At 35.9% G+C, this 27,556-nt stretch overlaps 1 protein-coding gene across 2 annotated transcripts; it reads left to right on the top strand.

The window, feature by feature from the left end:
- The first annotated feature begins 112 nt into the window (after positions 1–112).
- stac (SH3 and cysteine rich domain) lies at positions 113–26,539 on the top strand. 2 transcript variants are annotated; one of them, XM_048191089.1, is made up of 12 exons: positions 113–519; positions 5,168–5,522; positions 11,168–11,197; positions 13,170–13,270; positions 20,489–20,570; positions 20,698–20,804; positions 21,955–22,036; positions 22,428–22,495; positions 23,456–23,550; positions 24,291–24,342; positions 25,619–25,756; positions 25,839–26,539. In XM_048191089.1, the coding sequence occupies exons 1-12, from the start codon at positions 412–414 to the stop codon at positions 25,935–25,937; spliced, it is 1,317 nt and encodes a 438-aa protein (XP_048047046.1). In that variant the 5' UTR covers positions 113–411; the 3' UTR covers positions 25,938–26,539. The 2 variants fall into 2 exon arrangements, with proteins under 2 accessions (XP_048047046.1, XP_048047048.1); XM_048191091.1 differs by lacking the exon at positions 11,168–11,197 and having other exon boundaries at positions 114–519.
- Positions 26,540–27,556: the final 1,017 nt, after the last annotated feature.

Here is a 27,556-nt window from a genome sequence, read left to right as displayed (position 1 = left end):
GGTTATCTTTTAGACTTACAATTTATAGATGAATGTGAAGATAAAAATAGAAGTGACAACAGCCAGTCTACTCAGGGAAAAAATCCCTTTTAAAATAAGGATGGGAATTAATCATAGCTGAACTCCTCCCTTGGCGGGTTCTGATTGGCTGATCCACAGCCTGACAGCCAGATCAGTCAGTCTGCTGGACGATACTGACTCTAATGAAGTGAGTTCATCTCGAGCGGACTGCGTCTCTACTATGCATTGTACAAACTGATGGAAAGTCGATAAACGAGTACGATATTGTACGTTCAGACAATTTATCATCAACGCATTCGGCAGTTCAGAACTTCCAGCTCAACTCATCATGTAAAGCGCGTGGGTATCCAGACGTATCCGACAGACTGGTGCTGTTTAACTGTTATCAACATGATTCCGCCAGCGAACATGATTCAGGAGGACACGATGGGCAAGGAGAACGAACGGGAACACCGTGAGCCCCAGTCCCCATCATACATCAGCCAGCAGGAGTCAAAGGTTTGAAACCCACATCTCATGAAAACATCAGTCACAGCAGACCGACAGAGATTTATGTGTAGTGCGCAGTTTACGCGTCCTTTCACACTTTTACTGTTACAGAGACCGCGAGTGTTGTGACACGTTTTTGGCGTTTTGTGTGTCAAACTAAGTATGCTTTATAATATGAATTCACTCTGTTGCAAATTAAAGTAGTTATCTACCACTTAACCTCGTGTTAATTGTGTAAATAAGTGTCAAATACAAAGAGTGCCTAGTCTTGTAACACTACCGTGGCGCGTGTTTACTCGAATGGGCGTTTTAAATTTTGTGCACGCATTTATTTGGTAGGATAATCAAATTTAATTGTTCAAATAATTATTATGCCACCCCCATCACCTCGCTCACCATCGTTTTATTTTAAACATTTTGATTCAAAATGGTAAACAAATAGAAGTTACATTTTAATTCAAAACAAAATGGTAAGCAAAGCTTACATATGATGATACCAGTCCTTTATATTTCACACAGAGTAATTTTCTTCATTTTCACCCCTGAAATGATATGTTTTTATATATTATTAATTTGTAATTAGTTAACTAATGGTGTTAGAGCTCACCATGTGTTCGGTCTCCCATACTGTTCAATTTTTGGTCAGGTGTTCACCAATCCTGTGAAAGAAGAATGAAATATTTGATTCATAAGCATCTGTTGCTTTATGTTTACCAATAACTCTGTGCATATCTCCAAAATTATTCTAATTATTAAACAACCCTGTACACTGGCAACATCCATTATGATATTGTTTGTAGGCAGTAGGGCTCCTGCAAGCTAAGTTAAAGTTAGCTTTGCAAGGGGTATTTGTGATTCTATCTTAATGTCTATTTGTTGTATGATTTAAGATGAGGTTGTAGTTGGTGGCATTTCGTCACATTGGCCCTGAGTTTGAGCTCGAGCTCATCTGTTTTTCTGGGTCATCTGTGGCCCTGAGTTCTACATTCAGCCCGGAAATGTTGGACGGGTCACTGTGCTTTTGGAGCTTGGTGCCAGTTGGGAATTTTACATATTTATCATTGTCTTCAGTAGAGAGAAGTTCTGAAAGATAGTAGTGCTTTTATTTATTTATGTAGCTATTCAGAAACTGATTTATTATTTAGATTTACTTTGTGTCATTTCCCTCCTCTCCATAAATGCTGTTTCAGTCTGTGTGTGTCTGAGTGTGAAAATTTTAAATTTGTATATTAATCACTGAATTATGGAGTTAAATGTTTTTTTCACTCATAAGAAGAGTCTTGAGGGATTTGTGTGTAATTAAGTGCTGTTACTTTGAGCAGTGAGAACACCTACAATTTTATGCTTTACACTGAAGTCCTGTGGAAGTGTTTTAAAAGAACATTCTTTTTGAAATAGAAATAATCTATTACCACATTATATTTGATTTATGACCAAAGGCTAGTTTTCATATCAGTTTTTTTCTTTTTTTGACATTATTGCAGAATACACTCGAGAATATGCCAAATTAAGAATGTAATAGTCTGCTTAAAAGGAATATGACTCATTAGTTGTTAATGGGAGACTTTAATGCAAAATGAAAAAATGTATTCATAACTTAATCTCCAGTGCTGGTTGCATTTCACAGATTTCCAAGAAACAAAAGGCTCTTAGTAAGAAGTAAGACCATCCTGCAGTTCCTTGTTTGAACTTGGTTATAGAGTAATAATGACTTTTAGAGAGGAACTTGGACATAATAATCAGAGAATTTCATCAGTATGAGGGCTTTTATTTGCTAATCTATCATCAAGCATCTCAGCTTAATTACTGAACCGAGATCTGGTTATTTCTGTCCCTATTAACATATTCATGAGCACATGGCACCTTGAACTGATCCAGGAACACCTTTTATGACTAAAACAAAATGAATTAAAATATGTGTTTCTGATTGCTTTCTGTTAATTTATGTTTGATAAAATAAAAATGTATTACAAGGAAAGCAGGTCTAATAAAGTGTGTCCCTCCTTCGCTAAACACAGTAATCTTGTTTGAAAATACCTGACTTTCATCCTAATCAGCTCCATCTTTCTTAGTCGTCCTTCAGGGTAGAGCAGGACACACATTTGGTGCTGACAGCAGCAGAATTGATTCCTAATAGATGTAGGCCTAGAAGTTTCATGATTTTCCTGAAGAACTGGCCATTATTTTTGAAAAAGTCACTTCCATTGCTTTTTTAATTCAAAACTGGACTTTTATAATGATCATATTTCAGGTCATATTTCTCTCATTAACCATTTTGATCAGCGCAAAAGACTGGGGGACATCTTTTGACAGTTAAATTACTTCATTTTTAATTTGTGAGGAACCTAAAATAAAGACCCAGACATGTTCATTTGTCAGCAGTAGTCTCAGGCATCATTGATTTTTTATTTTTATTTTTATTATGTTTCATTAATTTTATTGGAACTGCCAGGCAAAGTGTAACTTGAACTAAGGCAATGCTTTTCTTGATAGCCTGTTGTTTACTGTTAGTTCTGCCACAAAAGCAAGTGCCTTGTAAATGTCAGGAAGTACTTAAAACCAATTTTTTTTTACCAACAGCATGTGCACTTTTATAACTGATTTAATGTAATTTACAGGGTTTTCAGGCGGAAAGCTGCTTGTAAGGGGCTTGTAATTTGACAGTGAGCTATGAGCACTGATGGACAGAAGCAGCGAGGGAGGGACTAATCGATCAATCACTCTCTGTTGGGCGTCAGAGATCAATAGGTCATCATCATCATCATACACAGACATGCAGCTCACTAAACACGCTGCACTGATTCTCTATTCTGATTGGTGGAAACATAATGTGAAAGTATTGTCCAAATGGTCCATGTCTCTCTCTCACACACACGTGTACATATAAAAAAAAACATACATGCATAGGGCTCAGCAATAAGGATGGCCAAGGGCATTGTTTTGTTTTTTTTTAGCTAGCAGATAGAACAATCACCAGTTCCGTTTAATCTTGTACTGTAAATGTGTTTATGCCTTGCAAAATAAAGTTTTATGATGGAATTGCGAAATTGATTTAAGAGCATCAGTTAGAATTTAAAAACCAAAAATTATAAACCAATCATAGAATAATTTGCTTTATATATCATTGTTTTACAGTGTGTTTATGAATGGATAGCCAGCTGTTTTTCTGTGGCCCTGAGTTCTACATTCAGCCCGGAAATGTTGGACGGGTCACTGTGCTTTTAGAGCTCAATGCAGTTGGGAATTTTACATATTTACTTATTGTCTTCAGTAGAGATAAGTTCTGAAAGACAGTAGTGGCTTTTATTTATTTATGTAGTTATTCAGAAACTGCTTTATTATTTAGATTTACTTGTGTCATTTCCCTCCTCTCCATAAATGCTGTTTCAGTCAGACTGTGTGAAAGTTTTAAATTTGTACATTAATCAGTGAAGTATGGAGTTTATTTGCGTTATATGTCATTGTTTTCCAGCAAAAGTGTGTTTATGAATGTATAGCTATCTTGGAGCTGTAAATTATGTGCAGAATAATCTGTAAATAAAAAGTAGAGTGTTTTTGTGTGAGTGTGTAAAATATTTGTGTGTGTATATATATATATATATATATATATATATATATATATATATATATATATATATATATATATATATATATATATATATATATATATATAAGTAATAACTCTAAGAAGTGTCCCTTTTTCAGGATATACAATATTTTAAAGATAATTATGTAAAATCCAAATACATTTCAAGTCTTCATTGGAAAGGGTTTATCCTTTCCTTTACCCTTAATGGTTCATTGAACAAGCATGTTTTTCATGCTTGTTCAATGAACCATTAACAATTATTGCACATGCACCTGTGGAATAGTCCTTAAGAAACTAACAGTTAACAGGCAGTAGACAATTAAAGCCAGAGTTCCAATAACTTTGGATGCTAAAGAGACCTTTCTACTGATTCTGAAAAATATCAGAAGAATGATGCTTAGGGTATCTGATCACCTGCATGAACATGCCATAGTTCTGCTTCAGGAGGCACAAGGACTGCAGATGTGGCCAGTGTCTGTAAATGTAAGGTGCCTTAGACAGTGCTACAGGAAGGACAGCTGATGACTACCCTTGTCTAACCTTTACTGCTGGCACTTTTCATTTTTATTCAGATTTGAATTGCATTCCTGTGCACATTTCTTAGGAAGTAGTGCAGGTTGGTGTGGCCTAGAGGACATTTTTAGTAGGCAAAGATGATCCTGGTGGGTGTTGTCAGCCAATTTAGAGGGCTGTCAGTGTATGACTGATATCATGGGTAATGTGCACCCCTTAAAGAGGTTACGTACCAAGAGACATGACAGCCCATCTTTCTCTGCTTTGCCTTTTTTCTTTTCTCTTTCACTAAGCCTTTTGATGCTCTGTGAGTTACATGAACATACATAATCTGTAATTTTAGCCTTGTCGAGTTGGGTTAACATATGATGGCTGGAGAGATCATATAATCATCTGGAGGTTGTTTCAGTGAGAATGCCCTCATTTGACACCTGCCAAGCATCAAAAATCACCCACTCACAGAGTTTAATGTTTTGGGGGCTGTTTATGCCATATGGAGTTGAACATTTGTCTAAATCAGATGCTTTTTTTTACTCCGTTTTGTGTTTATTTCAGCTGCAGAGGCTAAAACGTTCACTGTCTTTCAAGACTAAGAGTCTTCGCAGCAAAAGCGCTGATAATTTTTTCCAACGGCCGATCGAGGATGTGAAGTTTCAAACCGAACTGCTCTCGGATGTCAGCAGCAGCACAGGTCATCTGAGTACCATCGGCGTGTCCATCTCGACCTCCCCAGCGATGTCCCTTCCTCCACCACCCCCTCCGCTGCCGACCGTCATCCCGGGCAACCTGCCCATCACAATCTGTTCTCCATCCCGTGCCCCCCGCCAGATGGACCCCAACGCACACACCTTTCTAGAGCACATCTTCAAGAAGCCCCACTTCTGTGACATCTGCAACCACATGATTGTAGGTAAGAGGACATGTTTTATCTTTTTTATTCCGATGACAGACTCAGGAGTCTCATTAAACAGGAAACACTTAAACAAAGCTGTGTTTGTTTAGAAAGAGGAGCATATTTTGATCCCTAACATAATGATTATAGATTAGATGACTGAACGCATAATCCAGAATATTGTATTACCCATCTGTTGTCTGGCCACCAGACACTAATGTTTTGTTACTTTGGATGACGCCAGCACACAATGATTTGACCATTTAGAGAACACCGAACAATGATTGAGTGGCACGACGTAATGAGTTAAAGACTCCATGAGATAAAAATTGAATTATTGTGGCTGTTAGTCAATGTCTATTAGTTTTTAGGTTATATGTAAGTGCACTCCTGAAAGCTACAAAACTTGAAGCACCGTTTAAAGGTTTGGGGTTGGCAAGATTTTTTTTTATGCTAACCAAGGCTGCATTTATTAAAGGTGCCATCGAATTGAAAATTGAATTTACCTCGGCATAGTTAAATAACAAGAGTTCAGTACATGGAAATGACATACAGTGAGTCTCAAACTCCATTGTTTCCTCCTTCTTATATAAATCTCATTTGTTTAAAAGACCTCCGAAGAACAGGCGAATCTCAACATAACACCGACTGTTATGTAACAGTCGGGATCATTAATATGTACGCCCCCAAAATTTGCATATGCCAGCTCATGTTCAAGCATTAGACAAGGCCAGGACATCTGGATGTGTACAGCTGAATCATCAGACTAGGTAAGCAAGCAAGGACAACAGCGAAAAATGGCAGATGGAGCAATTTGTAAATTGTTTTTCTAAATGTTTCGTTAGCATGTTGCTAATGTACTGTTAAATGTGGTTAAAGTTACCATCATTTCTTACTGTATTCACGGAGACAAGACTGTCATTATTTTCATTATTAAACACTTGCAGTCTGCATAATTCATAAACACAACGTCATTCTTTATAAATCTCTCCAACAGTGTAGCATTAGCCGTTAGCCACGGAGCACTATCAAACTAATTCAGAATCAAATGTAAACATCCAAATAAATACTGTACTTACGCGATTAGACATGCTGCATGACGAACACTTTGTAAAGATCCATTTTGAGGGTTATATTAGCTGTGTGAACTTTGTTTATGCAGTGATAGAGTCAAGAGCTCGGGAGGGGGCGGAGAGTGCGCGATTTAAAGGGGCCGTGGCATGAATCGCCGCATTTCTAATTATGCCTAATTATGGGGTATTTTGAGCTGAAACTTCACAGACACATTCAGGGGACACCTTAGACTTATATTACATCTTGTAAAAAAAAACCTTCGATGTCACCTTTAAAAGAAAGTTCAGTAAAAACAGTAATATTGTGAAATATTTACAATTTACAATGACTGTTTTCTATAATAATATATATTAAAATGTAATTTATTACTGTGATGGCAAAGGAGAATTTTCAGCATCATTACTCCAGTCTTCAGTGTCACATGATCAATGATCAACCTTGCTGAATTAAAATACTAACAAAGTCCTTTTCAAGGAAAGTCTGTTCACTTGGCAGCCATATTTGCAACGCCTCCGGGCAGCTATTTCAGGCATCCAAGTCCTGTCTGTTTGAATGGGGGAAATTGTGAAATCTCAAAAACTGTTTTGCGAACTCATAATTAAATAACATATTTCAAATCAGCAACAAAATCTGACATGAACTGTCAAAAATCGTACTTTTCAAGCTAGACTAGCCAATGCACATGTGCAGTCCTAAGCGCGAATCTCAGGTTTCTATGGGAACCGGAGCTTCTAACTGTAGCTGCAATGATACAATAATGACTTTATCAATCAGCGATTGACTCTTTTACTTGGAAGGCAGGACGTATTCTGCCATATTGCGTGTTGCAGTTTCTCCCATTCATAACTAATATCTGTCTTTCTATAGCTATAGTCTTTGATACTAACTGGGGAAAAAAATCTTACTGACCCAAAACCTATATTACGTATTATATTATCGCAAAACATGTTTCTGCAGGGCTGTGGCTATTTAAACAAAAAGGATGAGCCCCACCTAAATGTCTTTCAATAGAAGTCCATCAAAATAGGACGGAGAAGTGGCTTCATATGAGGTCTTTAAGTCTCTCAACTCTTCCCTAATTAAGCCAATGTGGTAAATGTGTTTTAACTTTTTTGTGTCTAAGAATTAAATATCATTGAGGTTTTCTACAGCCAATTCAGAGTTTCATACCCCGTTTTTATGCATCTGTCCAAACTGGGTTTGCTTGTCTATATCATGTACGTAAATAGAGAGTTGATTGTTTCAAGATAAAGATCTCTACTTGTGTGTGGTGTTTAAAGGCATATGTGCTGAGCTAAGCCTGCACTAGGGTATTTGTGGGTTTATCCTAATAGAAGGCAACAAGGGGTTGTGGCTCAGCTTTCAATTTGTTTATGTGAGTGTGGTGAGGCGGACAGATGTCCACCTGTTTAAAAAGAGATATTTATTTATTTCAATGCACAAGGGTGAACAGAACACACACACATAATATTTTTTGAATATATTTATATATTCAATGTATATTCAATATGTGTTTTTGTATGCAAATTCGCAGTGTGTGTGAGAGAGAGGGAGAAAGAGAAAGAGAGAGTGCGAGTGTGTCTTGTCTGGTTGTGGCTGGCATATGGATCTGTCAGGCCTCATCACCTCTTTACCTCACTAACACTCCCTCAGAAGAGCACACTAATGAGGGCAGGGCTCCAAATCTGGTCCTGGCTCATCCTCATGAAAAGGACATCAAGAGGCGAAATGATGCATTTCAAATCATTGTAGTAAATGTAGAGAAACCTGAGCTTGCAGAGCACTAGATGAGGAATGATCTGTCGGTTCATTATCCCACAGCATTCTGATTACTGCCGGAATGCAGTAATCAGAATGCTGGAAGGCGAATTTTATGAAATCTCACCAGCCTAAAAAATAACAAGTGGAGGGTAAAGTTCTTCTGCTTGTGTGTCGAGTCTCAATTTCCTGCTGTGACTAATGGGTCATTACTAAATAACGAACCGTGAAATCCCCACATAAGGATCAGATATCAGGACACCTGTGTGTGACCTGAATCTCCACAGGTAGACCAGATACCTGTTCACTTGTGTTTGACCCAAATCTCTACAGGTTATTAAAATATGAGCCCACGTGTTGCTGACCCAAATCTCAGCATTTGGATCAGATATCAGGACACCGGAATTAACTGGGTTTCAGCATCACGTTCCTTAGTTTTCCATGTTCGTTTGTGTTAGCCAAAGGCATGATGAATGGGGTATTTGAGCTGGAGATACAGAGATCTGACCTGCTGCTAAGCTGTTTAGTTTCAGATTTTTTTCCTTTTAAACTCCTTATAGTACACCTTGATTAAAAAGTATTTATTTATTTATGTGTGTGTGTGTGTGTGCGTTCTCGTATAAATGGTTTATGAGGACACAAAAGCGTATATTGACATGGGTATTATACTTCCTGTGTCCTCATAAACCAAATGGTTTAAAAAAAACATACTTAACCTGAATTTCAAAAAACCACTGTTTTCTTTGATGGCGTAGGTTTAGGGGTAGATTTAGTGTAGGGGGACAGAATATACATTTTGTACAGTATAAAAATCATTACGTCTATGGAGAGTCCCCGTAAACCACATATACGTGTGTGTGTGTGTGTGTGTGTGTGTGTGTGTGTGTGTGTGTGTCTGTCTGCATGTATTTAACTTGGGCCACTTTTATAACATTTTAGTTTTTTACCATGCCATCATCATCATTTTTTATTCATGTGTAGATTTTAATGTTTATTGTGTTGTCTTACTATATTTTTTTACTTGTTTTTGTTCTCAGACCCAGAATTTAAATCTTAAACTATGAAAATCCATTATAAAATATTAATTATTTTGTTTAACAGTGAAATAAACATAAGCCATTTTAATGTGAAAATTATTTATATAAACTTTTTTTTTTTTTTTAAATCACACCACAACCTACAACTTTGCCCCTTTTTAATTAGGGTATTTTTGTAGTTTAGTTTCATTGGGCATTATTTCCATTTAAGCTGTAATCTAGGTCAATGATGCAAAAAAGTATTTTACAAAAATGACAATTCTACTGGTTGCATATATTGTCACTTTTGGACATTGTTAGTAGACATATTATGTAGTGTTCAACGCGTGTCTTTTCTAAAAGGCCAAAATTGAAGAAACACCCACTAAACACCCACTCAGCTGTGTGGTTAAAAACTAAAGGATAAGAAATGTTTTAATGGTCCTCTGTGCACTCGTAAAGATATTTACTGACCATGAACTTATCGTGCATTTTTTTCAGAACACGTTTTTATCAAGCATGTTCTGTGTTAATAATTCTAGGTATTGAGTCTATTGCAAAATGTCATTCAGCAATTTACAAAGCAGTTTCTGGATCAGAGAGCAACACGTTTTTCATGCTGATGTTCTCTCCTGTTTGGATGGAGCAGAGGCATCTATTTCTGAAGACACAGAAACCATGCTGTATATCAAAGTATAAAAGGAGGCTTAGCATTGCGAATATGGTTGGCTGTCTGTGTGGGTGGATTCCCATCCCATTGGGCAACTGATGACATTAACAACATTGAAATTAAGTCCACATAACACTTCATGCAGCTTTTGCAAGCATTTTTGAATGATGAAATCATTTTCCTCTGTTCCTTTGGGGCATACAAGTCCTAAAATATAGACCAAACATTTCATGACTTTGAAAAAAATATTCTAATATCTCTTACAGGCATTTTATTGAAGGCTGGCCTGGACTAGATCTCAGTTGACACAAGTGGCTGTAGGCCATTTTCATTATAGGAAGAATTTCATTAGAATTGGTCTGCCCAGTATCACCTCTCGACCCCAGCAAAAAATACTCAGCACATAATACCCATCCATTAAACGCATTAAAGACGCATTAAAGATTTTTTTTTTTTCTGAGGCTGAAGTAATCAGCACAGGGATGCATGAGAGAGTCTGGACCGAGCATGTGATGTTTGATTAATCGATGGATAGCTGGAAGCAGCCAGTTGTAGCAGACCGGGGCAAATGAGCCCTGTGACAGAAGTCATTCTCACAACAGCGGGACCTGATGTTTTCACCCTATTAATCATTTCACATTCATATTTCATTGATCATTTTAAATCTTAAAGCCACTCAAAACAAGAATATATATTCTTTTAATCTTTTCAACTCTTTGATCTTGTATAGTTAAATGAATAGTTCACCCAAAAATTATATTTTTTATCATTTACTCGTTTTTTTTTTTCTTTCATCTGCCAAACACAAAAGTAGATATTTTGAAAAATGTGTTTTTGTTTTTTGTCCATATAATAAAAGTCACTGTGGTCAAATGTTCATTTGGACCCCATTGACTTTCATTGTACGGATATTTTTCAAAATTTCTCCTCAGAAATTCATACAGGTTTGGAACAACATGAGGGTGAGCAAATGATGAATTCTCATTTTTGGGTGAATTGGCGTTCAGAGAGCTAAGCAGAGAGCAGAGAGTTCAGGAATTAGCTCTAAATAATGTCATGGTGACTTATATTACCATAATTTTATTTTTATGATACATGGAATAATTGTAATGCAAGAGGGATTCTCTCCTTTAATTTTTTTTTAGCTTGCCAAGGGGGAGCAGGCAAGGTGTTCGGTAAGTCTGTTCTGTTTGATGATGAATTGAAGTCTTTAGAAACCAAATCAAAATAGATCATCCCCCCTCCCCCCAGCCCACCCTGTCCTGCTTCTGCGCTCATAATGACTTGTTCAGCACTCTCAGGAAATGCATATGATGAAGTAGCTCCTCATATGCTTTGCAGACCGATGCTTGATAGAATTTTTCCCAAGAGCGGTCAATATCAAACCCTTTACTCCAGGGGATTGAGAGGATTGTTTTTGTCTGTTATTTCTTGTTACTGCCAAAAGAATATAGTTATTTTGAAGTTATTCTGTGTGAGCTGTCATTTTCCAGAGCTTTGCTATGCATGCTGTTGTTATATACTGTAAATAATGGTTTATTTTTTTCTTTAAATGTACACTATGTAACTTTTTTGTTCAAAATTTACAAAATTGAAATGAGAAAACTGTGTTTATGTCTTATTTTGAATCACAATTGTATGCCTATTAAAAGTGTTTCTATTCAGACTATTTTAAACCTGGCAGGACGACAAATTCTGCAGAGTATCTCAGTACCTGTGTGAATCATCATATGCATAAACAGAGAGAAGTAGCTCCAGCTACAATGTTCTTTCTTGAAGACACATGCAGTTTTGTTTATTAACCGCTAGACTGGCAAAAGTTACATAGTGTATAATGAAAAAACATCTCTTGTGTGTGCTGAGATACAGTGTACCACTGGAAGAGACAGATTTTTACCAATATGTGATTTTATTCTCAATAAAGTGCTGCTTGCTCTTGGGAAGCAGCTGGAAAGATGACTTTAACACACTGTATTTTCAGTAATTAGTATTTATTGTTTCACCGTAATAAAATCTGATTATGTTTATCCTGCACGAGGCAGTTTTTTTAATTTCTGAAAGCAATTACGCCTGATAAATTCTTCATTACCTAAAGATCATCCAAAGAAGCATGCATTAAAGTGATGCATAATTTGAGATGGGAAAGAGCTGAGTTTATGGTTAATGAAACATTCAGCACTAGTAATAAGAAATAAGTGTAATTTTAATGTTAACATTTAAAAATGTAACACCCTGATAAGAGGAGTTGGAGTCATAATTTTTTTTATTAAAGATTTTATTATTATTTTAAGGCACAAGAGTGTTGTTACTGGAAGAAGCAGAGAATGGATGTTGTAACATGCTGTCCCTTGGTGAATTTATTTATCATTTTGTTTACATTTTGTATGCAGCTTCAGAGTTTCACTGCTTGCACGTAATGACTTTTGAGGAGTAGATTTGCATTCCCTGCTTTCAAATGAACGCAAATGTTGATAGCAGGAAAATCATATTCATAGCTAGTTCTGTTCTTCCTTCCTCCAAGTCCTTTCATAAACCATATAAATAAAAAAAAACCATGTCTCTGAATACATGTCCTGTGCACCAGATGTGGTGACATCAAATGCTGAAATTGAGCAAAGAGAAGAGCTCCTGCTTAAGGATTTCTGTTAGATCATAAGAGTGCTGTTTTTTTTAGATGCGTTTTCAAACTTTACGCTTGGCTATTGTTTGTCTTCTGCTGTTTCTGTTCAGCTTAGCATTAACACCTGCATTTTCCAGTACTACTAATAAGTTTGGATTCTGCAAGTGTTTCTGGGACTGTGAAGCCATAATTTGATGATCTGCTTATAAGGGATCTTTTTTTGTTTAGGCAAAAGAAATGTAGTCCAGAATGATGACCATCAACCTGAACACTTGCAGAATTGCCCCTGTTGCATATAAAATAGCTAATTAAGCATTAATAGAGGATGAAAATGAACAAAATGTTGGTCTTGATTATAGAATTTAACAGCAGAACTGCACATGTGGGAATTTCTTACTCTGACTTGTGTTTATTGATCTTTTTTTTTTTTTTTTTAGTATTTATTAAGTATTTATTGATCTTTTTTAAAGTTTGCTCTCGGAAGACTTTTAAACATGATATTAACTGAATATGACCTCAACTGCTAGGCACCAATGCTAAGCTGGGCCTCCGGTGCAAAGCCTGCAAGATGGGCATCCACCACAAGTGCCTGGATGGAGTTGGACAGCAGAGATGCATGGGGAAATTGGTGAGATATTTTTTACTTTGTGAATTGAGTGTTTGTTTTCCCCTATTTTGTTTGTTTTGTTGATATTTGGCTAATCTTGGAAATTGAATGTGGAACTAAAGTATTCAGTGTTTATGTTAATTTGTTGCTCAGGTTAGCCAATGTTTGTTTACCATACAAAAAGGCTTATTAATACATGATATATCAAATTCTGTTGCAAAGAAAACACTTTTCCATTCTCCACTGATGCTGAAACCAGCTCCATACTTATAATTTGTGATACCGCTTTCTTGTTGTTACTTTCTGGCGGTAGGTGAAGATTTGTAGTGCGTGAGTGTTAAGATATGTTACTCTTGACAGTGTTATTTTTGGTGGTTTGAAGGTGTGATTCATCAGACTGTCTTTTCCTTCTGTGAATTGCTGCGTGAGTATGAATGTTAATGATTCTCTGGTGTGTACTAGAGAAAGTGAGAGAGAGGAAGGATGGGATAGCCGATATGGAATATCAAGATGCATCTATCATGTAAACACCTCTGTGCTTTACTCGGGGGACCCACAAGTCACGACTCTTTTGGGAAATTCACACGCCCCCCACACACACTAGAAAAAAATGGCAAAAAGGAAAGGGAGTGCTAAAATTTCCATTGGTTTTCCCACGATTTCACTGCAATACCAGTGGGTCAGGTTTCTCAGAGAATGAGTGACTGACCTTGAGAACAAGTTCACAGCTTTCTCAAAAAAAACTATTATCTATTACTATTGTAGAAATAAGAATTTTTTTATATTTCTGTGATTAAATCAGTCAAATAATAGATTTTATTAATAGTGAGATCAATATATATTTATATATGTATGTAGAATTTTAACTGTTGAATACAATTCAAACAATACAAAATAAAATTTTAAAAATCTTACTACTACTCCCCAATGTTTTTGATAGAAGGGTCTTATACTTACCAAGGCAGCATTTATTTAATTAAAGGTGCCATAGAATTGAAAATTGAATTTACCTTGGCATAGTTGAATAACAAGAGTTCAGTACATGGAAATGACATACAGTGAGTCTCAAACACCATTGTTTCCTCCTTCTTATATAAATCTCATTTGTTTAAAAGACCTCCGAAGAACAGGCAAATCTCAACATAACACCGACTGTTACGTAACAGTCGGGGTGTACGCCCCCAATATTTGCATATGCCAGCTCATGTTCAAGGCATTAGACAAGGGCAGCCAGTATTAACGTCTGGATCTCTGCACAGCTGAATCAACAGACTAGGTAAGCAAGCAAGGACAATAGCGAAAATTGGCAGATGGAGCAATAATAACTGACATGATCCATGATAACATGATATTTTTAGTGATATTTTTGTAAATTGTCTTTCTAAATGTTTCGTTAGCATGTTGCTAATGTACTGTTAAATGTGGTTAAAGTTACCATCGTTTCTTACTGTATTCACGGAGACAAGAGCCGTCGCTATTTTCATTTTTAAACACTTGCAGTCTGTATAATTCATAAACACAACTTCATTCTTTATAAATCTCTCCAACAGTGTAGCATTAGCCGTTAGCCACGGAGCATAGCCTCAAACTCATTCAGAATCAATGTAAACATCCAAATAAATACTATACTTATGCTGCATGACGAACACTTAGTAAAGATCCATTTTCAGGGTTATATTAGCTGTGTGAACTTTGTTTATGCAATGTATTATAGAGTCGCGAGCTTGGGGGCGGGGAGCGCGAGCATTTAAAGGGGACACGCACAGAATCGGCGCATATTTAATGATGCCCCAAAATAGGCAGTTAAAAAAATGAATTAAAAAAATCTATGGGGTATTTTGAGCTGAAACTTCAGACACATTCAGGGGACACCTTAGACTTATATTACATCTTGTGAAAAAGCATTCTATGGCACCTTTAAAAATACAGTAAATCAGTAATATTGTGAAATATTATAACAGTGTTTTCTATCTGAATATATATTTTAAAATATAATTTATTTCTGTGATGCAGAGCTGAATTGTCAGCATCATTACTCCAGTCTTCAATGTTCATGATCCTTCAGAAATAATTCCAATATGCTCAGTAAACATTTCTTCTTATTATTATCAATGTTGGAATCAGTTTTGCTGCTTAATATTTTTGAGGAGTAGAATCAAAAGAACAGCATTTATTTGAAAGAAATCTTTTGTAAAAATGTAAAAGTCTTTTAAACTATTGTAAAATAAATAATAAAGTCCTTTAAATTCAACAGTTATTTATTTCAGAAAAAAATAAATAAATCATATTTGCTACCATTAAATTGTATTAAAGATGGGGTGAGCCATATTTCAAAAACACTGTTTGTGCCGACACCAGCTGCTGTACTGTTTTCGACTAACAACAAAATCTTGTTTGTATTTACTCTTGTGTACTGTACATTCATTTTTTGTGCTTCCTTGTCGTTCGTTCATCATCTGCACTTTATTTTTCATGAAGCATTTTGTTGTGCGTCAGCTGTGATAAACAGATATCCACTCTCGCATTGCGTTTGTAACAGTGGCAGCTAGTGAGGGTTGTGCAGGTAAACCACTGCGCACTGACGACCGCTAGAGAATGCGGTGTTTGGCGTCATTGTCAGTGCACTCGCTTCGCCTGCCAGCAGCGATCGGCCTGGGGTTCGAGACCGACTCAGAGTAGGGTGGTTAGGATTGGAGGGTGAGTTCTGGAGGTGGAGCAATGAAGAGAGGGGTAGGTTTTTGTTTGGGTTGATTTCAAATATCATCAATGTCTACAGCGTTTTTGAAATATCACTTACCCCACCTTAAGGGGGTCATGAAATGCATTTTCAGGTCTTTATATTATGTTTCTGGAGGTTAGCTTATGAAGCTTGTAAAAAAAAAAAATGTACCAGTTTTCATCCTCATTTTCTCACTGTCAAAAACACTGATTTGGAAGGGAGTTCTCTCTTTTAGAAATGCAAGTAAATGCCCACTGCTGTGATTGCACCGTGTCTATGCCCTCCCCCACAACATGTGTCACACATGCTTGTTTGATGCTTGAGATGACCAGTGCTGTAATAAAGCTTGATTTGCATGAAATGGGATATGTAGAAGCGATTTCAAATCTTGGCATTTCACATTTTAAACTGATGATTTAGCTTTGAGGTATACTATAAAACTTACACTATCTTTTTATTAGTGCTGTCAAACTATTAATCACGATTAATCGCATCCAAAATAAAAGTGTGTGCTTGCATAATATACTGCATGTGTGTACTTTGTATATTATGTATATATAAATACACACACATATTTTTAAGAAATACTTACGTGTGTGTATACATATTTTATATATAAATATATATTTGTTAAATATACAGTACTGTGCAAAAGTCTTAGGCATGTTAATATTTTCACCCACCAAAAAGGGGTTTACGCCAGTTATTTATATCTTTTGCTGTAGTGTATTAGTAGGAAATATCCGTTCACATTTCCAAACATTCATTTTGCCATTAATTGTAATAATCCAGTTTGTGTATGCACAAGGAGTCTGACAACGGCCGGTGCTCCACACTGAGATCTGATCTCACATCATCAAATCGGTCTGTGATTATATGAAGAAACAGATGAAACTGAGACAAACTAAAATCAGAAGAACTGTGGCCGTGTCTCCATGACGCTTGAAGAAACCTACCTGCAAAGCTACCTAAAAAACTATGCGCAAGTATACCTAGACAAAAGCTGTTTTAAACGCAAAGGATGGTCACACCAAATATTGATTTGATTTGGTTAATAGAAGTTAATTGATAAATAAAATCTATTTATGACAGTATTTTTGAAAGTATCCTCTATTTACAGCATTTTTACACAAGTGCCTAAACTTCTCACAGTACTGTAGCTTTGCAGGTAGGTTTCTTCAAGCGTCCTGGAGACTTGTCACAGTTCTTCTGGATTTAGTTTGTCTCAATTTTATCTGTTTTTTTTATGTAATCACAAACAGATTTAATGATGGCGAGATCAGATCTCAGTGTGGAGCACCAGCTGTTGTCAGACTCCTTGTGCATACAAAAATCTCACTGGATTATTACAATTAATGGCAAAATGAATGTTTGGAAATGTAAACTGATATTTCCTACTGCACACTACAGCAAAAGTTATAAATAACCAGCTTAAAACCATTTTTTGGGGTGAAAATACTGACGTGCCTAAGACTTTTGCACAGTAGTGTATACATGCATGTATGTGTATTTATATATACATAATAAAAATACACAGTACACACACATATTATGTAAACACTTTCATTTTGGATGCGATTTAATTGTGTTTAATCGTTTGACAGCACTAGTTTTATTGTAAAGGAAACTCTTATGTGTAAATATCAAGGACATTTTGATTTTCCATTTCATGACTCCTTTAAATTGTATTACTTATCTGCATTATCTAAGCCATTCTGCTATCTAGATGGCATTGAAACAAAAAAACAAACAAAACATTTCACATTTGTTAGCATGAATACAGTTGTTGAATGACAATTAACCCAGTTAGAGTTCTCCATAGAACAACTACAGAAGCAACTATTGAAAAGAAAGGAACACAAGATCTTTGGGTAGAATCGCCTTTGACCGAGGTTTTTTATTCTTAGATCCAAGTACTTTTGATTCTAGTACTGTACTATGAGATCATCAACACAGGAAGTGGAAAAAATGCTGTGCTTGTTCTTCAGACTGTTTGGCAGGTTGAAGTCTCCTGATGATGTAGTGGGCTCTCACAGATGGAAAATATAGATGTGGGGGGTCAGGATTAAAAAGAGAACAACTCCCCACTGGATTCGGCTCTAATTCCACTTTTGCTCAAAAGTGGACAAGTTGCTATTTTTAAACTCTGTTTATTTCTCTTGGCTTGTCTGATCAGTGAGAACCTTAGAACTACGAATGCTTTTCAAAAGAGTGCTTTACTAGCAGCATGACATGAGCTGAGTCCTGATTGTTAGTCAACCATTAAAACTCCCATTATGTGCAAGTGAACTTCACATGGTGTAGCAATTATTGTTCTTTTGGTTGATTAAGCAAATTAGTCACATGGACGTTTTTCGGTTGAGTCAGTACCGTATTTTAGAGCACTCCCAGACATGGTGCACTTTTGTTAAATGCATTTATTAGCATCTACTTCAACACTGAACATGTCTCTTTACACGGTTCCCCAGGCGCGTTTGGAGAAATGTGACGTAGTAGCACTGGAGAGCTTCTCTCTGGGTTCGAGTGGTACTTAAATTAGTCCCCGACCCCAGTCATGGCTAACGAAGAAGTCTTCAAAGCAGATTTGAGATGCTGATTGCGTAGACAACCTGCGTGGACTAAACACAACAGATACAAATAAGGGCATAGTGAGCCAGGTTTCTTTATTAGGCTATGTGTGTGCCTGGACACTAATTATAATGCTGTAGGAACTTTAAGTGCTTTAAATCAATAAAAGAAGCTAATCTCGGTGTAAATGTAGGCTATCTTAAAGGTATAAAATCATTCAAATGAATTGAAAAAGCTTTCCTTTGCATCAATAACAGTCATTTATACAACATTTATCTGTGTGTACTAGTGTATATTAGGACTGAAATATGAAATATATAGTTACAATTATATCTCAATATTTTTCTGTTTTTTGTTGTTGTTGTTGTTTTTTGACAATATGTGATGCATATCTCAATATTTATGTATTTGTTCTGAAATGGATTAGAGTAACCAAACAATCAAGGCAGTTTTCCCACACAGGTTTTTGACCAAATTAACACAAGGAAGACTGATATATAATTATTTTTATTCATATGCACCAATATAACAATACATTATGTACATCTATTTTTACTAAAACATTTTAATACATGGGAAATGCAGAGACAATGCAGAGACTTGTAGACATTTTGGAGTGATCATACAAATGAATTGTTGAAATAGAGTTTTGAATCAATTAACTGCAAAAACCAGTTTGAAATGATTTATGTTGAAATGACTTATTAGTTCAAGCACCATTTCATCTCTTTATTAACAGGGTTATAACACTAATGACACTATGTAGGAAATTTATTTGCCAAAAAATCACATTAAGTCATTGTAATTTGGAGTCTATCTGAAACTTCTTGGGTGTGATTTTCACTCATTTCAGTCCTAAGAATCAGCTTGAAATTTTGGCATGTCTGAAATTAACCAGAGCTCAAGCTAAAAATGCCACTGAAAGAAACAAAAATGCCCTATGTGTTTATCATGTTTTGTGATTTTGTTTACATTTTTATTTGATGTTGAGTTATCATTTAACAATCAATTGTTTTGGTTGAGAATAACTGGTGTTTTAAGGGGTTAGTTCACCCAAAAATTAAAGTAATGTCATTTATTACTCACCCTCATGTCGTTCTACACCCGTAAGACCTTCGTTCGTCTTCGGAACACAAATTATGATATTTTTGATAAAATCCGATGGCTCAGTGAGGCCTCTGTTGCCAGCAATGTCACCAAACCTCTCAAGATCCGGAAAGGTACTAAAAACATATTTGAAACAGTTCATGTGATTACAGTGGTTCTACCTTATTATTATAAAACGACGAGAATACTTTTGTGCACCAAAAAAACAAAATAACGACTTTTCAACAATATCTAGTGATGGCTAATTTCAGAACACTGCTTTGAAGCTTTACAAATCTTGTTTCGAATCAGTGATTTGGATCGTGTATCAAACTGCCAAACTGCTGAAATCACGTGACTTTGGCGCTCCGAAGAACTGATTCGAAACAAATGATTCGTAAACCTACAAAGCAGTGTTTTGAAATCGGCCATCACTAGATATTGTTGAAAAGTCGTTATTTTGGGGTTTTTTGCGCACAAAAGTATTCTCGGCGTTTTATAATATTAAGGTAGAACCACTGAACTCACATGAACGGTTTCAAATATGTTTTTAGTAGCTTTCTGGATCTTGAGAAGTTTGGTGACTTTGCTGGCATTGCAGGCCTCACTGAGCCATCGGATTTCATCAAAAATATCTTAATTTGTGTTCCGAAGATGAACGAAGGTCTCACGGGTGTAGAACGACATGAGGGTGAGTAATAAATGACATCATTTCTGGGTGAACTTACCCTTTAAATAATTGAATCAGGTATTTAGCATTTTTTTTTTTTTTTACATAATCAAGGTACACATGAAAACCAATTCTGGGTATAAAAAATTTATTAATGAAATAATAAAATCCACTGATCCTGTTTGTGTGATTTCAGCCCAAAGGTTTTCGAAGATATTCAAGCTCCCCTCTGCTGATTCAGGAACAGTTTGGTTGCATTAGGGAGGTTATGCCTATTGGTGAGCAATATGTAGAATTATTTTTTTTTTTTTTACTTTTGCAAAATATGTCATAGCATCACCAGCTTGACCATCCTGTTCACTGACATTTTGTAGTATTTTGAACTCCTCTTTTGTTTTGTCCTAGCCTGTGGCAGTAAAGTTGACCCGGTGTATGAGACTCTGAGGTTCGGAACCTCTCTGGCACAAAAGACCAAGCGGGCCAGTGGATCGGAGTCACCACAGAGAAACTCTGTAAGAAACACTTGTTCAGTGGTATCCAATTTTTTGGTCATACCTTTTAAAAATACATTTTTTCTAATTAGTGTGATTAAATGAAATATTTAAAATATAATTCAAAAATATAACAAAAAAACAGTACTGTAAACTGAATTTGCAAATTTTGTTTTGGAAGTTTGAATGGATGCTATACGTGTGTGTGTGTGTGTGTGTGTGTGTACTGGGTTGTGTTATGAGGAACCTGTTGTGTGGGTGGTGTGTGGTGTGTGTGTGTGTGTGTGTGTGTGTGTGTGTGTGTGTGTGACTGGTGTTTGCTCCAAGCTGAGTGTAGTAAACGTGCATCCATCATTTACCTGCAGGCAATCTGCTTCAGTTTAGGCTTTTAAAAAGATTGATATCACATTTTAATGTGCATCTGCTTGGCTGCTTGTGCAGAAAGCGAAGCTCATGTGATAAAAATGGTAATGATTATTTCAGTGAAACATTCAAGACAATTCAATTTAAACTCTTTGAACTGCTCTTTTCTCAAGTCCTAATTTACAATCATTATTTCCTCTCTACATAAGAAGTGCTTCTTTATTCTTTATTAAAAACATTATCACAGGGATCTGTTTCTGTAAGCCATTGTCTGTTATAAAACAAGAATGTTGTCATCATTTTGTTATTTATAGCAACATATTTGGTCATGTTGACTCAATTTTATTACTTTAATACACATTTTTTTAATGTGTTTTTTTTTTTCTGCTCAGGTTTTCAAACCACCTAATGTGCAGTTACTATGGTTGTAAGGGAATCTAGGCAGCCCAGATGTAATGTTTTACTGCTTGAAACAAACACCGTCACAAACACACCCTGGAAGGAAGTGATGGTCAGCTTCAGATAATGCCTCTCTAAAGCAAATATAACCAAAAAGGGAGAGAAAGAGATGAAAGAGAGAATAGACAGAAGACACAACATGACATGATGAAGCCAAGATTAAATAAATCAACCTTGAAATTATTTGTAAAAGGAAGATAAAAGGATAATTTATATGGTATTTAATAGATGTAAATCTCTGAATAGTAAACAGATAGTATTAATCTTGTCATGTCTAAAACACATAACAGTCGTTGTGTTCATATATGTGTAAATGAGAGAATTCATGTGTGTTTACACATTTGTTCAGACCAGTGACGTGGCTCAGGTACCAGAAGAAAAGGCGGCCCACAGCAGTCGAGCTCAACTCACCAGGAAACCCAGTGACAATGGTGAGAACATTCAAACTTTATTTCAGGAAAATTTTAGCTTTCCTAAATATGAATAAAACTACAAATTTACATTTAAAAAAAAAGATTTTACAGTTTTATTTAAAAATAAAATGTATTGACCCCCAGCTTCAGTGAATTCATGTGCCCATGACTGTGTTTGCTCTGGGAAGAGAGACAGATATTTTTCTCTGGTGTCACATAGGTGCCAGCATGACCGAGAAACTATGATTATTTTTGTCTAATTAGTCCACCACTCTGACCAATGACTCACTACAACAGCCACATTAATTTAACCTCTTGCAATAATAAGAAAAGCATGAGTCCCTCAGTATCAACAGATCTGTACTTGAATTACAGTCTTTAATCACTGATTTTTCCTCTACTGTTTTAGTTTTTACACCCTTGGAGAATGGAACAGAACATTTTCATATTGCTGAAAGGAAATCAGAAGAATCATCTGTAAGCATCACAAAATCTCTTTTCACACACATTTTTTATGTTGTTGTTTATTATGCCATTGACAGCTGTCAGGTGTCTATAGGTCAGTCAATATAGGCAAATTCCTTAAAGTCTTGACTACCAAAAAAAGGTGAGGGGGAGTTGTCACCATATCAGTGAGTTGTCACAATTAAGCAAATTAAACAGTAAAACAAATATGAGGTGCACTACTGTTAGAAAGTTTGGGGTCAGTAAGTTTAAAAATAAATTTAAAAAAAATTATTATTTACCAAGGATGCTCAAAAGTGCCGACTTTTCAAAAGATTACAAAAGATTTGAAATATTTCAGATAAATGCTGTTCTTTTGAGCTTTTTATTCATCAAAAATCCTGAAAAAAAAAAACAGAAAAATAGCATTCATAGCTACTCACTAGCCCTGTTCTCGCCTGTTTGCTTTCTGAAAATTAACCTTTTTAAGAAAGAAAAGGTACAGAGACCGTGATATTTTAGGCCAGAGGAAAATGCTTTTTATAATGAAGCTTAGTCAGAAATTTAAATGCTTTGTGTCGATTCTTTCTGACGTTGATATGAGGCAGCTAGCTGCAATTCATTCACTCATGATTCTGTGTCAGGATTTAATCACATCTGAACTATTCTGAGGGCATTTGAGTGTGTGTGTGTGTGTGTGTGTATGTGTGTGTGTGTCTGCTTGTACTCACAATTTCCCAGGAGCTGGTGGAAAAAGTCCAAATTTAAGAAATGCATCCACCTTAGCCAAAGTCTGCAGCCCAGTAATGTTTGGATTCTGGAATAATTCTTTATTTAACTTATCCTTCTGGCATTAATATTTCATTATTAATATTTTCCTTTCATTGCATTACATAAATTAAATCTGAAATGTTCAAATTCAGAAGTCACTCTATAACCCACCCATTTGTAATAGTCTCTTTCTGTTTATGTCCCTGTATGTTTAAACGGTAGTCAAACAGAGAGCTGAAGAGGGACCCCATGCTGCTCAATACTTATGTGGCTTTGTTTGGATTCACCCCCCAAGACAACCAAGACTTGGAAATGAGGTGAGAGGAAAGCAATTTTTAGCTTTCAAAGGAGGCATAAGCTGCTGTTTTATTCCTTTCCAGTATTTATTTTGTGGTATCAACAGCAGATGCTAGTATTCTACTAAAAGCTATAATAAACTTCTTGATTCCTCACACACACACTAGAGAAGTGCTGAGTTATTCAGTGTCACAGCTGATTTGAGTCTTTACACCTGTATCATGTGATAATTTGTAATTCCTCTATTCCCATCCAATATATCCTCAACAGGATATGCAATTAGTTGTCACAGGGAGGCTGTTGGCTGTCTGCTGGACAACTTCTTGGTGATAATGATTAGCTCAGGGTTTCTTAGTATGCAGAACACACACTGTTTGCTTACCTACATTGACAAGCATTCTCTTGAATAAATATGAGTTTTGATGGGGAAAAAAGTTGTAGCTTTTCAGTTTTCTGCTTAGACTGCTTTTATGTTGTTGCTATTAAGACTTTGTTTAAATAGATGCTGACCTTTTGATTAAGGTGCGGTCACACTTGGCTTTGAGCATGCAAAATTACCTCAGAATATGGGCAACTGCACAGCATTCCCTATCTGTCAGTCACATTTGACGTTATGTCGAAGACTGACAAATGGAGTCTTACTTGGGAGCCCTAATCACCTCTGAGTTTCAATCCAAAGTTAATTCCAAAATTCATTTTGTATTATTGAAAGGAGATGAAATGTACTAATTTGTCCTAATGTGTTCCTGTCTCCCTGCAGACCCGGAGATCGAATAATCCTGGCAGATGATTCTAATGATGACTGGTGGAAGGTAAAATCATGACAAATTTGCAGACTTTTTGATCCAAGATTTCCACTTTCATGGTTAAAAATTGATTCTCTCCTTTATGCGACATTCTGCATCATTCTGCAACTTGATGATTTAAAACAATGATGGTCACAAATAGTAAATTAGAAATACATAAAAAGAAATGCATAAATATACATTGTTTTTGTAAATTTATAGTGCTATCTGTAATGCAGTTCACCACCAATAGATGGTTAACATGATATTTGGTTGGTTCCATTGAAGCATTTCAAAATTGAATATACAGAAAATATTTCAATGCCCCTTTCCATGCAATTACAAATTGATTTGCATATTAAAGCTTTCAAAAAATGACACCAAAGCACCATAAAAAAATCATTGAAGTGGTTTATATGAATGTTGCAAACAGATCAAAATTAGTTTTTATGTCAAATGGTATGGCTTTAATCAACAGTATATTTTAAACAGTTCCTGTCCTTGATTCTGATTGGTCAATAGCAGTGTTTTATTCACGATAAAACACGGCTATGACCGCTTCACCCAACGGTTCTGTGTATCACTACACACCCTTAGCAACTACTCTTAGCAATGTAAACTGTTTGTTCTCAATTGATGTTTTTCATTGAAGCTTACTGGATTATGTAGAAGAGTATTGTGAGAAAGAGATCGAGTGAGCGAGTGAATTTATTACTGCATTCAGATTTAGCATTTTCCTTCAGGTCAGTCCTATGTTCATAATAAAAAATCTGTTTAAATGTCCGATGTATTATCTTGTCCTTTTAACATTTAAGGGGTTTTCCCATGACTGACAGTGCTAGTCAAAGCATTGTCTGTTGCATCTTGTTCGGTGTTCACAATAATTCAGTCTTTTCAATGTAAAAGTCTTCGCTACTGACTGACACACTCATAAAGACAGTCTTTGCCGCCATCTAATGGCGTAATAATGTAACTTCTGTTGCTGTTCACGGTCAGGGACTATTTTTTCCGGTGGAAGGAAGGCTTTTGGTGAAAGTTTAATTCATGAAAGTTGCATTGATACATATTTCTGGATTTAATATTTCTATTGTGTGGTAACCGTTTTATCAAAGCAATAAGGTACTCGAGGCTAGTGCTGTATTGTGAATAAGTCACGGCTGAAAGATCGCTTCACGTCGTGCCTAGCAACGCCCTTCAGCCGTGACTTATTCACAATACAGCACAGCCTTCTCGTACCTTATTGCTTAGATACGTTTCTGTGAGTTAAAATATTTGTTCTTGTGTATCTTACTAACAATTCCAGGGTGTGATTGAGGATAGAATAGGTTTTTTCCCGGCATCCTTTGCGCATCAGGTGAGGGCAGATGACAGGGTGTTCAGATGTCACCGAACCTTTATTGGCTGTAAGGAACAAGGGCAGATCACCCTGAAAGAGGGACAAGTGAGTACATTTCTTAATAATTTCTAACTTTGATTCCTGCCACAAACAGCTTGATAACACTGCTGTATCAACACACTTTCAGATTTGTGTCAGCAGTGAGGATGAACATAATGGCTTCATCAGAGTAGCCAGTGGAAAAAAGAGAGGATTCGTTCCCTGTGACGTCCTGGAGAATATATGAAACGAAAGAACGGAGAAAAGAAATGGTGTGGTTAAAGAAAAAGAGACTTTCCAGAGCGATGACTCCAGCACTGCCTCCTGCCACCTGTAGGGTGAGCAGACACTGCAGGGCTCTCAGGAGGGATCAGAACAGCCCTGTTCTAACCCCTGTCTCCCTCAGTGACAAAGGAAGAATGTACACTGACTCCAAAGAGTATTTGGACACCTAAGTTGCACCTAAAATTCAAAACATTTCATTTACTAACAAAACTATCAAATTATCTGCAAACAAATGATGCCATGCTTTTCTCAGAACTAATTTCACTTTTCTAAGCCATTTTTTTTAGCCAACTAATGTCAAGGTTGACAACTAGAAAGTGTCTTCTTTTAACAGTATATGTATTATATCATTTAAAAACTAAAACTATATTTCTTTAAAAGCCACTTGGTTTGATATTTTGAAATCTAATGCAATGCATACTTCAAGTTTAGCTCAATTGTCCAAATACTTTTTGGGGCCATTGCATGCGTGTTTCATTAAAGGGATAGTTCGCCAAAAATGAAAATTATCCCATAATTTACTCATCCTTGGTGTATCGGAGTTATTTTTGAAAATATCCTGGCTCTTCCAAGGTTTACAGTTTATAAAGTTTTTAAATTTTTTTTTTTTTTTCTTATGAAAACAAATCGCTTCGCTTCAGAAGGACTTTATTAAACCCTGGAGCTTTTATGATGGATGGATGCGCTTTTTTGGGCTTCAAAAAAATGGCACCATTCACTCCCATTAAAAGCTTGGAAGAGCCAGGATATTTTTTAATTGTAAATCCGATTGTGTTTGGCTGAAAGAAGAAAGTCATATACATCTAGGAAGGCTTTAGGGTGAGTAAATTATGGGATAATTTTCATTTTTTGGTGAACTATCCCTTTAACTGTTAAATGTATGTCATTTTTTTTTTTTTCTGATCTGAGAGAATTGTGTTTTCTGTATTTAATTTATTGAATGTTAGTGCAACTGCAGCAATTTTAACTATCAAGTATTCACTATAGCATCAAAACTCACTTCATGCTGTTTTGAAATCTTAATTAAGACAACATATTTTAACATTTTTCTTCAGATTTTTCATAAAATCCAATACATGTCTGTTGCTATATAATATGTTCATTTTCAGGCTTTTTTTTCAATAAATGTGCAGGTGTTTATTTATTATTTAATTTATTTTTTACTATTATTATTTTTTTTTATTTTGTATTTTATTTTGTTTCAGTAACACTTCAGAATTTGACAATTTATTTTTATTTAACTTACTTTCAAAATGTTATTTTCCACTCATGCTTCTGAGGAAAGAGCAGGAAAGAACAGATCTCAGCTGTGTCAGGATTATGAGTGTTTTCAGATGTTACTTCTAATACAAGGCAGAAATAACATTCTTTGATCAAACACACCCCCTGGACTGTGATAAAACCATGTGGACAAGGGTTTCAGCCAACAAATCTTGACATGTTTTAATGTCCTAGTGTGCTCAGCTGTTTCGATTTCTCAAACATTTGATATGTGCTACATGTCATACCGATTATCTTTTAAACAAGGCATTATAAGAAAAGAACATTTTGATGTTTGAATTTTGAATATTAAAATCTAAA

The sequence above is a fragment of the Megalobrama amblycephala genome, linkage group LG5, assembly GCF_018812025.1.
Source record: "Megalobrama amblycephala isolate DHTTF-2021 linkage group LG5, ASM1881202v1, whole genome shotgun sequence".
NCBI lineage: Eukaryota > Metazoa > Chordata > Actinopteri > Cypriniformes > Xenocyprididae > Megalobrama > Megalobrama amblycephala.
Note: the sequence above shows the minus strand (reverse complement) of the source record. Positions and strands in the feature narration are given on the sequence as shown.